General features: G+C 36.9%; 1 protein-coding gene across 8 annotated transcripts in view; it reads right to left on the reverse strand.

Annotated features, from left to right (window-relative positions):
- KHDRBS2 (KH RNA binding domain containing, signal transduction associated 2) overlaps positions 1 to 13,797 on the reverse strand; it is a 750,813-nt gene that overhangs the window by 361,834 nt on the left and 375,182 nt on the right. For all 8 annotated transcript variants that reach the window (XM_061397774.1, XM_061397773.1, XM_061397769.1 and 5 more), the window contains exon 4: positions 3,022 to 3,168. In XM_061397774.1, the coding sequence (XP_061253758.1) occupies positions 3,022 to 3,168 (147 nt within the window). The remainder of the gene's footprint in view (positions 1 to 3,021; positions 3,169 to 13,797) is intronic.

The raw sequence follows: 13,797 nt of genomic DNA on the forward strand, positions 1-13,797 counted from the left end.
TCATCTGACAGTAGCCTTCTGTGTTGTTTCAGCTTGCCTCTTCCTGGGCATAATTCTTCACCTGCGATGTTTGTAAATATTAGTATCTTGATATGTTAGCATTTCTATGGACCTTCATATAAACATCAAAAGAAACATAAATCACTAAGTGATTCCAGATAAATGAAAAAGAAGTGGCAGATAATTTTCACTCCTTGCAGTTCTGATGTTGAGTGAAGTGAACAGATGCTATCCTCTGCTTGGTGCTGAGACCAGCAAAGCAAAATGGGCAACATTTACCAAATAGTATTGCTTCATTGATTGTAAAATTTGCTAATTCAACATTGAGAGATATCAGAATATTTTTAAAGCTTTCTTCATTCATAAAAAACATTTATTAAGTGCTTCCTTATGTACCTGGCACAAAGTTATGAGGAAAATATATAAGTGAAGAGGGCCAGGGAGTGACAGGACAGTGAACTGCAGAAACTGAGTGTCAGACGGTGTTGCAGACACAATATAATAAGGCTGTACAAATACAGGGAGGCTGCTTTAGATTGTATGGTGAGGGAAGAATTTCCTGCAGTGCTACCCTGTGAGCTGGGACCTGTTGTCAATATTTTGGAAAAGAATTGTCAAAGGCCCTTAGTAAAGAGGAAGCCTGGAATGTTGGATGTACAGTGAGGAAGATTTGGATGGGCAAAGATAAAACTGAGAGGAAGCAGGAGCAGAACACACTGATCAAAGGAAGGTTTTCAACCACATGTAGATCTGTTTAGGGAGAGCATGTTGACTGTTCCCCAAATCTCACCCAGATAGCTGTTTAACCCCTTGCATCATCTCCAGTGACTCCCTCCATCAGACTATCAAACAGTTAGTGTGCCAGGTATGAATCTAAATGTGGGTAGTATGAAAGGCGTGGCCAGGCCTGCCCTCACAGAGGATAATTCAGTGGAGAAGAAACAAATCAAATGATTACAAGTATCAAGAAGTCCAAGAGGTAAGTGAAATGTATCACTGGTATTTATAACAAAATAGGGTCAACCTAGCCTACAGACTAGGTCTAAAATCTTGTAGTAATGAAATAGTATTTCATCTTACATATTTCACTTTAAAATGTCATTCCAAGTTTCTACTACAATAATAAAATAGATTAAAAATGCAAATTTACTTATATATAATATATAATAAAACATATATCATCCTTTATAATTTTCTGTGTCCTTTCATATGCATTATCCCACTTAATATTCACAATGCTTGTTATTATTATTGTTCACAATAACAATATCTGCTATTTTTAGTATTCACAATACCTATTTTACTACCATCTTTTTAAAGATGAATAAGCTACAGTCAGTCTTAAAGGAAATCAGTCCTGAATATTCATGGGAAGGATTGATGTCACTGAAACTCCAATACTTTGGCCACCTGATGTGAAGAACTGACTCTTTGGAAAAGACTCTGATGCTGGAAAAGATTGAAAGCAGGAGGAGAAGGGGACGACAGAAGATGAGATGGTTGGATGGCATCACTGACTCGATGGACATGATTTTGAGCAAGCTCCAGGAGTTGGTGAAGTACAGGGAAGTCTGGCATGCTATAGTCCATGGGGTCACAAAGAATCAGACACAACTGAGCAATTGAACTGAACTGAAGCTAAAGTTGTGGAAATTTAACTGACTTGTCTACAGTCACAAAATGAATTAATAATGTAGGCAGTTCTAGTCTTTTTTGATACTGCTTAGATCACCAAAGGTTGGGCTGGTCTGAGCTAAATATAATAAAACTATTTACCCAACAGCACCAGGCATTTAGTTCAAAAACAAAAGGAAGAGAGGACATAGCATCCTCATTCTTAAGAAATATAGGATCTATTTAGGAAGATGTTCAGATAAGTACCAGATAATAAATTGGGCAGAAATTCTGGGTGTATACAAAGTTATGGAATAATCAGAGTGGTATGGGATTATTCTATAACCTCATCTTGACAGAAATTTTAAAACTGGGCATACACATAGGTTGTATGGTTATATTTTTGTACTTTTCTGTTGTGAAATTCTGTTGTTGTTGTTGTTTTCCCTATTTTCAAAATGACTGCCAATCAATAATCTTACCCACATTTCCTCTGAGTTTATTACTTAGTTTAGAAATCTATAGTGTTTCTCCATTGCACAGATAAATCTCAGCTACTCTTTTTTTCTCTCTGCTGAAGACATCTGCCAGGACAAATCCAGAAAACTTTACTCAGCATTCTCTAATTATTTTATTCCCAGGTCCAAGCCTGATGCCAAGCTTTCTGTTCAAACAACCTCTTCCTGGAATGCTAAATTGTTGACCTTTAGGAAAGCTTCATTATTTAACCTTCTTCTATTTCTTAGAAAATCAGTAGAAAATTCTATTCAAATGCAACCCTGAATATGCTGGCTTACGTTTTCTGAACACTGAATGTTCTGTTTCTCTCATACAGTGCAATGATTTTATTTTTCTGACTTTTGCATGATGTCAATAAATGTTTAGTTTTATTAATATTGATTATTTTACATTATGTTTTACAATGAATCAGCACCTGGAATACTATTGCATAAAAGTACATGATCATTCCAAATACTATCATTGTCATTACACATATTGCATATTGAGTCTCTTTCCCCTTCCACTATACCTGGAAATATTTTCTATGTTAATTAAAAGTTATGAATAATACATGTCAACCAACAAGTAATTAAGAAACAAAAGAAAAGTATACAACTTCAGTTATGTATTTAAGCTTTAGTGTTAATTGTCTTACTCTTCATGGCTGTGAAGGATCGCATGTAACATGCTGAAGAAAAACAATTGCCAAATCACCACTTGGTAGCAATATGCCAGAGCCTGTGCTAAGTGTTTTTTGTATGCCTTTTTATTTTCACTTTCACATTAACTCTACAAATAATTAATCTGCAACATAAACTTGTTTTCTAGAAAGTCAGTGAAGATCAAAGGCACATTTTTAATAGGAACTGATGAGAAACATCTTTGTAGAAAATGAAAAATACTTACGGGAACCAGAAATTTTTTAATCTCTTCCAAAGCGTGGCTCATACGTGAATAAGCCTCCCCCGGTGGAGCAAACACTTCAATTAATACATGAAGTTCATCACTCAAGTGGGCATACTTGGCTTCCCCACTTTTTCTTAATTCTTCTTCCTGTGAAAAAAGTTATTTTTATAAATACAAATCCACTCATTTTACATCGATTTAACATTTACTGAGGAGATGACAAAAGGATATAATCTAAGCAAATTTTCCCCAAATGGAAAGTAAAAATCTGGCATAAGTCATTTAAAGACTTCAAAATAATTTTAAGAGTTTGATTTTTTTTTAATCTGACATAATTAGCTGCACATTTTAATCAGCTAAATGAAAAATACTAAATCCCCAAAAAGAAGCGATAGAAATGCCATTAACTCCACTGGAAGAAAAGTATTGCTTTTGTGTCTGACAAGTAATCATTTGCAGGCAATGAACCCACGATGCCACTGTTCTTTAAGAAAACCAGAATTTTATAGATACTTTTTGAGAGGTGGTAAAATGGTTACTTGCTCTCCATGAAAGTGAACAAAACAGAGGCTTCTTTCACAGGCTCATTCCCATGGGAATAGGTCCTACCCTCACTCTGCTATCATTTGCCACCTCATACAGGAGTAAGTTAAAGCAATGGTTGTTAAGCATTATGCTGACCTTGATTCTGAGTGAGCTGCATACCCAAGATTTTTGTGAGCACTGCAACTGAGTTATTACACATGACTGATCAGTTCAGTTCAGATGCTTCTGACTTTACTCATGTGTGCAAAGTTTTTCACTCATGTTGTCTCTAACCTTTCAATAACATTGCATAGCATTCACATAATTCAAATTAGGATATTGAGTTTAAAAGACTTAAGTAACCTCAGCAAAGTTGGGATTCAAGTCCAGCTCATTTTGCAAGGATTTCAGGGAAGTAAAATTCAGTGAAAAATTAACACATGCTTGCTCAGTCATGTCTGACTCTTTGCAACCTATAGGTTTTATCCTACATGGCTCCTCTGTCCATGAGACTCTCCGAGAAATAATACTGGAGTGGGTTGCCATTCTCTGCCCCAAGAAATCTTCCCAACTCAGGAGTCAAACCTAAGTCTCCTGCATTATAGGTGGATTGTTAATCTGCTGAGCATCCTGAGAAGCTCAAAAGTTACCACAAATAATATTAATTGTATTTTATTTTTCTTGACTCTCCTTTCCCAAACTAGCAATTGATTCACTAAATTTCAAAGGATTAAAAAAAAAAAAAAAAAAGGATTGCTGCTGATTCCTGCTTCTTGGCTGAACATATAATGAGAGCATCACTTCAGGACCTTTTCTGTCAGACAAGCTTTCTGAGAAATCTGAAATAATTCTCATTTTGAACTTACAAAAAGATTAAGCCCTGAGCGTTTTCAGTGAGAACTGACTGCAAGACCCCAGACTACCAGAGAACTAACCCTAAGGAGTTTCCAATAGTGAGAACTCACATAGAGGAAACCACTTGAATATAATATCTGGTATCACACAACCTGTGCAAGACTCCTCATCTAAACAACAAAAAAAAAAAACAAAAATACAAACCCAATCATCAGCAGACAGGATTACCACTTCACTCAGCCTTGTCCATCAGAGGAAAAACAAACAAACAAACAAACACATACACACACACACACACACACACACACACACACACAAAACTGAGCACGAATCTCACCCTATACAAAGCTTACACAAACAACTGGACCTTAGAAAACCAGAAATAAAAAGGAAGGAAGAATTCATCCTTAAAGCCTGAGAAAAGGGGACCTGAAACACAATTTTTTTTTTAAATGATAAAAAGGCAGAGACATACTACACAAATGAAGGAACAAACTAGAAACACAAAAGACCAAATAAATGAAGAGGAAATAGGCAAACTATCTGAAAAATAATTCAGAATAATGATAGTAAACATGATCAAAAACCTTAAAAACAGAATGGAGAAAACGAAAGAATCAGTTAACAAAGACCTAGAATAGTTAAAGAAAGGGTGTACAATTGCACTCATCTCACACGCTAGTAAAGTAATGCTCAAAATTCTCCAAACCAGGCTTCAGCAATACGTGAACCATGAACTTCCAATGCTCAAGCTGGTTTTAGCAAAGGCAGAGAAACCAGAGATAAAATTGCCAACATCCCCTGGATCATAGAAAAAGCAAGAGAGTTCCAGAAAACATCTATTCCTGCTTTATTGACTATGCAAAAGCTTTTGACTGTGTGGATTGCAATAAACTGTGGAAAATTCTGAAAGAGATGGGAATACCAGACCACCTGACCTGGCTCTTGAGAAACCTATATGCAGGTCAGGATGCAATAGTTAGAACTGGACATGAAACAACAGACTGGTTCCAAATAGGAAAAGGAGTATGTTGAGGCTGTATATTGTCACCCTGCTTATTTAACTTTGATGCAGAGTACATCATGAGAAACGCTCGGCTGGAAGAAGCACTAGCTGGAATCAAGATTGCTGGGAGAAATATCAATAAACTCAGATATGTAGAAGACATCACTCTTATGGCAGAAAGTGGAGAGGAGCTAAAAACCCTCTTGATGAAAGTGAAAGAGGAGAGTGAAAAAGTTGGCTTAAAGCTCAACATTCAGAAAACTAAGATCATGGCATCTGGTCCCATTACTTCATAGGAAATAGATGGGGAAACAATGGAAACAGTGTCAGACTTTATTTTTCTGGGCTCCAAAATCACTGCAGATGGTGATTGCAGCCATGAAATTAAAAGATTCTTACTCCTTGGAAGGAAAGTTATAACCAACCTAGATAGCATATTGAAAAGCATAGACATTACTTTGCCAACAAAGGTCCATCTAGCCAAGGGTATGGTTTTTCCAGTGGTCATGTATGGATGTGCGAGTTGGTCTGTGAAGAAAGCTGAGAAGTGAAGAATTGATGCTTCTGAACTATGGTGTTGGAGAAGACTCTTGAGAGTCCCTTGGACTGCAAGGAGATCCAACCAGCCCATCCTAAAGGAGATCAGTCTTGGGTATTCATTGAAAGGACTGATGCTGAAGCTGAAGCTCCAATACTTTGGCTACCTCATGCGAAGAGTTGACTCATTGGAAAAGACCCTGATGCTGGGAGGGATTGGGGGCAGGAGGAGAAGGGGACGGCAGAGGATGAGATGGCTGGATGGCATCACCGACTCGATGGACATGAGTTTGGGTAGACTCCAGGAGTTGGTGATTGACAAGGAGGCCTGACATGCTGCAATTCATGGGGTCGCAAAGAGTCGAGCACAACTTAGTAACTGAACTGAAACATAGACAAACAAAACAATCACAGAAATTAAAAATACTCTAGAAGGAATCAATAGCAGAATATCTGAAGCAGAAGGATGAATCAGTGAACTGGAAGATAAAATGTTGGAAATAACTTCTGAAGAGCAGAATAAAGTAAAAAGAATGAGAAGAACTGAGGATAATCTCAGAGACCTCTGGAACAAAATCAAACACACCAGCATTCAAATTATAGGGGTCCCAGAAGAGTAAGAGAGAAAGAAAGTGTATGAAAAAAAAGTTTTGAAGAGATTATAGTTGAAACATTTCCCCAGTATGGAAAAGGAAATAGTCAATCAAGTTCAAGAGGGACAAAGAGTCCCATACAGGGTAAACCCAAGCAGAAATATGCCAAGACCCATACTAATCAAACTAACAAAGACTAAACACAAAGAAATAATACTAAAATCATCAAGGGAAAAGCAACAAGTAAAACACTAGGGAAACCCCATATGTTTAACAGCTGATCTTTCAGCAGGAACTCTGCAGGCGAGAAGGGGATGGCAGGATATATTTGAAGTATGGGGAAAATGTACAACAAAGATTACTGTACCCAGAAAGGATCTCATTCAAAATTGATAGAGAAATAAAAAGCTTTTCAGATAAGCAAAATTTAAGGGAATTCAGTACTGGCAAGCCAGCTTTAAAACAAATGTTAAAGGGACTTATATAGTCAAGAAACACAAGAGTTAGAAAAAGATCTGCAAAATCAACCCCAAACAATTAAGAAAATGGCAATAGGAACATATATATCAATAATTACTTTAAACATAAATGGATTAAATGCTCCAACCAAAAGAATGGATACATTCTTTTGGCAGAATGGATACAAAAACAAGACCCATACATATGATGTCTGGAAGAAACACACTTCAGACCTAAAGACAGATATAGACTGAAAGTGAGAGGATGGAAAAATATATTCCATGCAAATAGGAAGCAAAAGAAAGCTGAAGTAGCGATCCTCATATCAGACAAAATAGACCTTAAAATAAATATTACAAGAGATAAAGAAGGAAACCACATAACCATCAAGGGATCAATCCAAGAGGAAGACATAGCATTGTAAATATCTAAGCCCCCAATATAGGAGCACCTCAATACATAAGACAAACACTAACAGACATAAAAGGAGAAATTAATAGTAACACAATAATAATCAGTTCAGTTCAGTTCACTCCCTCAGTCGTGTCCGACTCTTTGTGACCCCATGAACTGCAACACGTCAGGCCTCCCTGTCCATCAACAACTCCTGGAGTCTACCCAAACCCATGTCCATTGAGTCGGTGATGACATCCAACCATCTCATCCTCTGTCACCCCCTTCTCCTCCTGGCCTCAATCTTTCCCAGCATCAGGGTCTTTTCAAATGAGTCAGCTCTTCCAATCAGTTGGCCAAAGTATCGGAGCTTCAGCTTCAACATCAGTCCTTCCAATGAACATCCAGGACTGATCTCCTTTAGGATGGACTGGTTGGATCTCCTTGCAGTCCAAGGGACTCTCAAGAGTCTTTTCAACATCACAGTTCAAAAACATCAATTCTTCAGTGCTCAGCTTTCTGTATAGTTCAACTCTCACATCCGTACATGACTACTGGAAAAACCATAGCCTTGACTAGATGGACCTCTGCTGACAAAGTAATGTCTCTGCTTTTTAAAATGCTGTCTAGGTTGGTCATAACTATCCTTCCAAGGAGTAAGTGTGTTTTAATTTCATGACTACAATCACCGTCTGCAGTGATTTTGGAGCCCCCCAAAATAAAGTCAGCTACTGTTTCCACTGTTTCCTCTCTTTCCCCATCCATTTGCCATGAAGTGATGGGATCAGATGCCATGATCTTAGTTTTCTGAATGTTGACCTTTAAGCCAACTTTTTCACTCTCTTCTTTCACTTTCATCAAGAGGCTTTTTAGTTCCTCTTCACTTTCTGCCATAAGGGTGGTGTCATCTGCATATATGAGGTTATTGATATTTCTCTGAATAATAATAATAACAATAATAATACAAGACTTTAAAACCCCACTCACGCCAATGGACAGATCATCAAAACAGAAAATTAATTAAAGAAACACAAGTCTTAAATGAGGCACTAGATGAGATGGATCTCATTGATATCTTCAGGACATTCCATTCAAATGCAGAAGAATACACCTTCTTCTCAAGTGCACATGGAACATTCTCCAGAATAGATCACATCTAGGGTCACAAATGAAACCGCAGTAAATTTAAGAAAATTGGAATTGTGTCAAACATCTTTTCTGACCACAATGCTATAAAAGTAGACATCAATTACAAGAAAAAACCTGTAAAAAATACAAACAAATGGAGATTAAACAATACATTTATAAATAACCGATATGTTACTGAAGAAATCAAAAGGGAAATAAAAAATGTCTATAAAAAATGACAAGGAAAAGACAACAACTCAAAACCTATGCAGCAACAGCTGTTATAAGACAGAAGTTTATAGCAATACAATCCTACCTGAAGAAACAAGGAAAACATTGAATAGATAACCTAACTGTACACCTAAAACAACTGTAGAAAAAAGAACAAGAAGCCTCAAAATTAGTAGAAGGAAAGAAATCATAAAGAACTGAGCATAAATAAATGAAAATTAAATGAAAGCAACAATAGTAAAGATTAATAAAACTAAAAGTGGTTCTTTGAGAAGATAAACAAAAGTGACAAACCTTTAGCCAGACTCATCAAGAAAAAAAGAGAGAAGAATCAAGTCAACAAAATTAGAAATGAAACAGGAGAGGTTACAACAGGCAACACAGAAATACAAAGGATTGCAAAAGACTATTATGAACAACTATATGGCAATAAAATTGATAACCTAGAAGAAATGGACAGATTCTTAGAAAAGCTCAATCTTCCAAGACTGTACCAGGAAGAAATAGAAATTATGAAGAACCCAATTACAAGCACTGAAATTGAAGCTGTGTTCAAAAATCTCCCAAAAAACAAACGCCCAGGACCAGATGGCTTCACAGATTTTTATCAAACATTTAGAGAAGAGCTAATGCCTATCCTAAAACTCTCAAAAAACTGCAGAGGAAGGAACACTTCCAAACTCATCCTATAAAGGCCACCATCACCCTGATACCAAAACCAGACAAAGACAACACAAAAAAAGAAAACTACATGCCAGTATCAATGATGAACATAGATGCAAAAATCCTCAACAAAATATTATCAAACGGAATTCAGCAAGACATCAAAAAGCTCATACACCGTGATCAGACTGGGTTTATTCTAGGGATGCAAGAATTATTCAGTTCAGTTCAGTCACTTAGTGGGGTCCAACTCTTTGTGACCTCATGGACTGCAATACACCAGGCTTTCCTGTCCTTTACCATCTCCCCGAGCTTGTTCAAATTCATGTCCATTGAGTCAGTGATGCCATCCAACCATATCATCCTCTGTCATCCCATTCTCCTCCTGCCTTCTGTGTTCCCCAGCATCAGGGTCTTTTCCAATGAGTTGCCTCGTCACAGCAGGTGGCCACAGTATTGGAGCTTCAGCTTCAGTATCAGTCTTTCAATGAATATTCAGGATTGATTTCCTTTAGGATTGACTAGTTGGATTTCCTTGCAGTTCAAGGGACTCTCAAGAGTCTTCTCAAGGACCACAGTTTAAAAGCATCAATTCTTTGGTGTTTAGCCTTCTTTATGGCCCAGCTCTCATGTCCATACATGACTATTGGAAAAAGCTAATTATTATTAAATTAATTTAAATGTACTACTTTACTCCAAGAGATCATACATTTGAAAACTACTCTAAGCCAAAGAGCTCATGCGTTTCAGAATAAGAAAAAAAATCAAAATCACCATGTCTATGTTCTTGAATTTTAACTTTCAAATGAATCATACAGCACATCAAATGGATGATATAACTCTGAAAGAACACATGTCATATTAGCTTCGACAGTCCAGATTCTGATCATGGGTACTAGAGCAAAAATTGCAACTCTTCCCCTCAATAGTATATAAATTATGATAAGTGACCTCACTAGTTTTGACCTTCTAATTCTTCAATGGTAAAACGATGATAATAATAACAATAATAGCATTAGTCAAACATGACTTGCTAAATATTATTATGCTAAATATCTAAGGTTCAAAACAATATAAAAACAGATATGAACTAAAAAAGGCGATGCATTCAAATATCCTAATTATCCTCCTGAAAACTCTACCAGTGCCAGGAATAAGCTAAACAATAAAAGAAATGTTGGAAACACATAATACATAGTACACAAAAGTTTTATATTTTGGTTTTTACTTTAGCAATTACTCTTGTTATATTTTATCCTTAGAGTTATAATTTACTGAGTGTTTTCTGCAGATTTTTTATTATTATTATTAATGCCCAGAGAACTTTCTTTTAATACAAATCCTCTTCAGTAATAAATAAGTCTCTTATCTGTACAACTTTCTCTGTCATGAAATTCAAATAGAAACAAATGAATTATTTATACCTTGGGCTGAATGGGATTGTCTGAATGATTAATTGAAAAGCATTTGTAACTACACTTATGTAGAAATTCTTTTCTAGTACGTTCATCCGTTCAAATTGCATCCTCACATAGGGATTTTGTACAAATGTATGTATGTGTATAAATGTATATATATATATATGTGTGTGTGTGTGTGTGTGTGTGTACATATTTGTCTGTGGTAGAGATGCAATGGCTGACCCTGAAGAGGATCTCAGTTACTTTTGCCTTTGCCTTGCTCCCTGAGACTAAACAGGCAAGAACTCTCCTAGATTATAGCATCTGTGGCCCAAACAGTCAGCTCTGTGAGGAAATCTTGTCAGAGCTGTACCCTCACTCCTTTTTCTCGGAGCAATTTTTTGTTTTTCCCCCTCCCAGAGTCTTTAATTTAAAAAACTTCTGATTGTAAGTACTTTCTCCTCTCTTTGAAAAGTACATAAACCCTTTGGAAGATATAAGTTAGGCCTTTTGTCAGTTTTATGTCCTAGGAATGTCTTTCTCCTTTTAAATGCAAGCACCAAAACAAGCATCTGTCTTCTAGTTTCTGTGAGGGGATGATAGAAGCCTAACTTTGGTAGGGGCCTTGCTCCAGGTTGCAAAACTACTTCCTGTCATAAAGATACAAGAAGTTTGCTTTTTCCTGGATGAACCCAATTAGCTAACCAATAATTATGCAAAGTTAGGATGCTCTCTGTGTGCTATCAGGACCTCTTATTTGGGGATTATTTGTTTTTTACATTGAGAACAAGTATGTAATGGTTTGTATCTGCTTGGCTATAAAAGGATGAGATCTCTCCCTGTCTTTTCATCTCTTGATGAATGGCCCATGATGCCCATCACATTCAGATCTAATGCTTAATAATAATAAAAGCATCTTCTTCTCTACAAAAAGAGTTCTTTTTGTAGACACAATTCTGGGCTGGGAGAAGATTTTCTTATTACATAAATTCCACCAATACTCTTTATAACAGATGCTGTGCATACTCTACCCATATTCATTGACTTCATTATCTTCATGTAACCAGTATTTATTTATTTTCTTGCTGGAGGCTTGATCTGGCCTTGAGGGATAGACCTACTTAAGCACAGAGCAGGGAAGACACGCCAGGACTCAACTCTCTATGGACCAGTTGTCAACTAGTGATTGGAGAGAGCCAGCTTATAAACACCTCAGCTTGCTCCTCCCTTAGATGTGGTGCCAGCCATAGTTGCCCCATATGTTTGGTTGCTTAAGTTCAACTGCTAAGCTTCAGCTGCTTCAAAGAAAGCTTATCAGTTGCACAAAGCAACTGCTCTGTGCACAAGTGGAGGTATGTCTTTAGCCTGTTTGAGAATGCACATTACATGGGTTTCCTTACGTTTCTTATTTTACTTCCTTACTCCTATACTGAGGTTTCCAGAGTTTTCCTTCCAAATAAACTTCACATAACTAAATTTTTCTACATTGTCCTTGTCTAGGGGAACTCAAAGCAAGACAATACAGTAGTTTAAATTAAGGATAGATGACGGAAATCAGAAATTTTGTACAGAAAGATTAAATACAAAGCAAAGTACATGAATAGATAAAGATTATGAAGGAAATATCAGAGACATGTAAAATAGATCCAGTAAAGCTGATATGTAATAGTAAGAATTACACAAAGAGAAAACAAAACATAAGAAAAATAAATAAATAATAGAAGAAAACTTTTTGTAGGATGCAGAATATAAGTGTTTACCTAATTCTATTCTGAACTTAAGAGAAAAGAGCCAAAGTGAGATGCATTTCAGGAAAATCCCTGAATTTTAAGAAAAGCAAGAATAAGCAAGCAAAAAATGAACAGAAATAAAAAATTACTATATGCCTCTAGAGCTGATCCAAAAAGGGAAAATATACAATCGACAATGGACTTCCCATGTACAAAATTTCAGATTTAGAAACAAGGATAGTAGGTTTGCCAGTGAGTATGCACTAGGTTCTGTGCTGAGGGCAACTTTCTGTTTACTGCCCCTGAAACAATCCAGGGCCTAATAGTCTTCTGGAACACCAAGAACTGTCTGATTTCAGTTTCTGGGGCCATGGATGCTGATGATGTCATAAGATGATAATTCATTATTTTAACTATTCCACTATAATTTATGGCATTTGTTATGCTCTTCTAAGAAATACAATGTTCAGACTACCTGGAATTTGTCTGTTGAAAATTTTCACCACTGAAAAAGACAATGCCTATTCCCAAGAAGGCCCAGTAGTCTAGAATTCATGAGGAATTAAACTGTCTTGAGTGTATCGCGACTAAAGCAAAAAGCAAAATGAAAGATTCTTGACAAGACATCGTTAAAGATGGAAGGATGCTTCCAACTCTTTGAGACCCCATGGCTGCCAGGCTATTCTGTACATGGAATTCTCCAGCCAAGAATGCTGGAGCGGGTAGCCATTCCCTTATCCAGGGGATCTTCCCGATCTAGGGATTGAACCCAGGTGACCTGCATTGCAGGCAGATTATTTACCATTTGAGGCACCAGAGAACTGTATTTTACAAATCACTTAGAATGTTGATTCTCAGGGGGGCTGTATCCTGTTTCCATTTCAAGAAAACATATCTTCAAGGATAAAGTGTCTTAAGTAAAACCTAAACAGGAACCTGTTGAATTGGAATAGGGCTGTGGGAGAAAATTAAGAAGTGAAAACAACTAGTGAGCTGGTGAGGGGATTTCATTCAGTACAGTCACTTTTGACCCAGTAGATATGGTCAGATTTGCTTCTGAGCCTCATGATGCTCTAGCCAATGATGGAAAAGCAAGTACTAGTGAATCCCAGTTGGTAAGGAGCAAAGCCAAATGACTGGTTCTAAGAGAAAATGTGGAGGTGGGATATCAATTTGGGGAAGGTCACCTTGCACAGCCATTACTGTCTGTAGAGGAGATAGCAACAGGATACCAGACAGCAATGACAAGGGTGCTG

Source organism: Bos javanicus, chromosome 23, assembly GCF_032452875.1.
Source record: "Bos javanicus breed banteng chromosome 23, ARS-OSU_banteng_1.0, whole genome shotgun sequence".
In the NCBI taxonomy this organism is placed as follows: domain Eukaryota; kingdom Metazoa; phylum Chordata; class Mammalia; order Artiodactyla; family Bovidae; genus Bos; species Bos javanicus.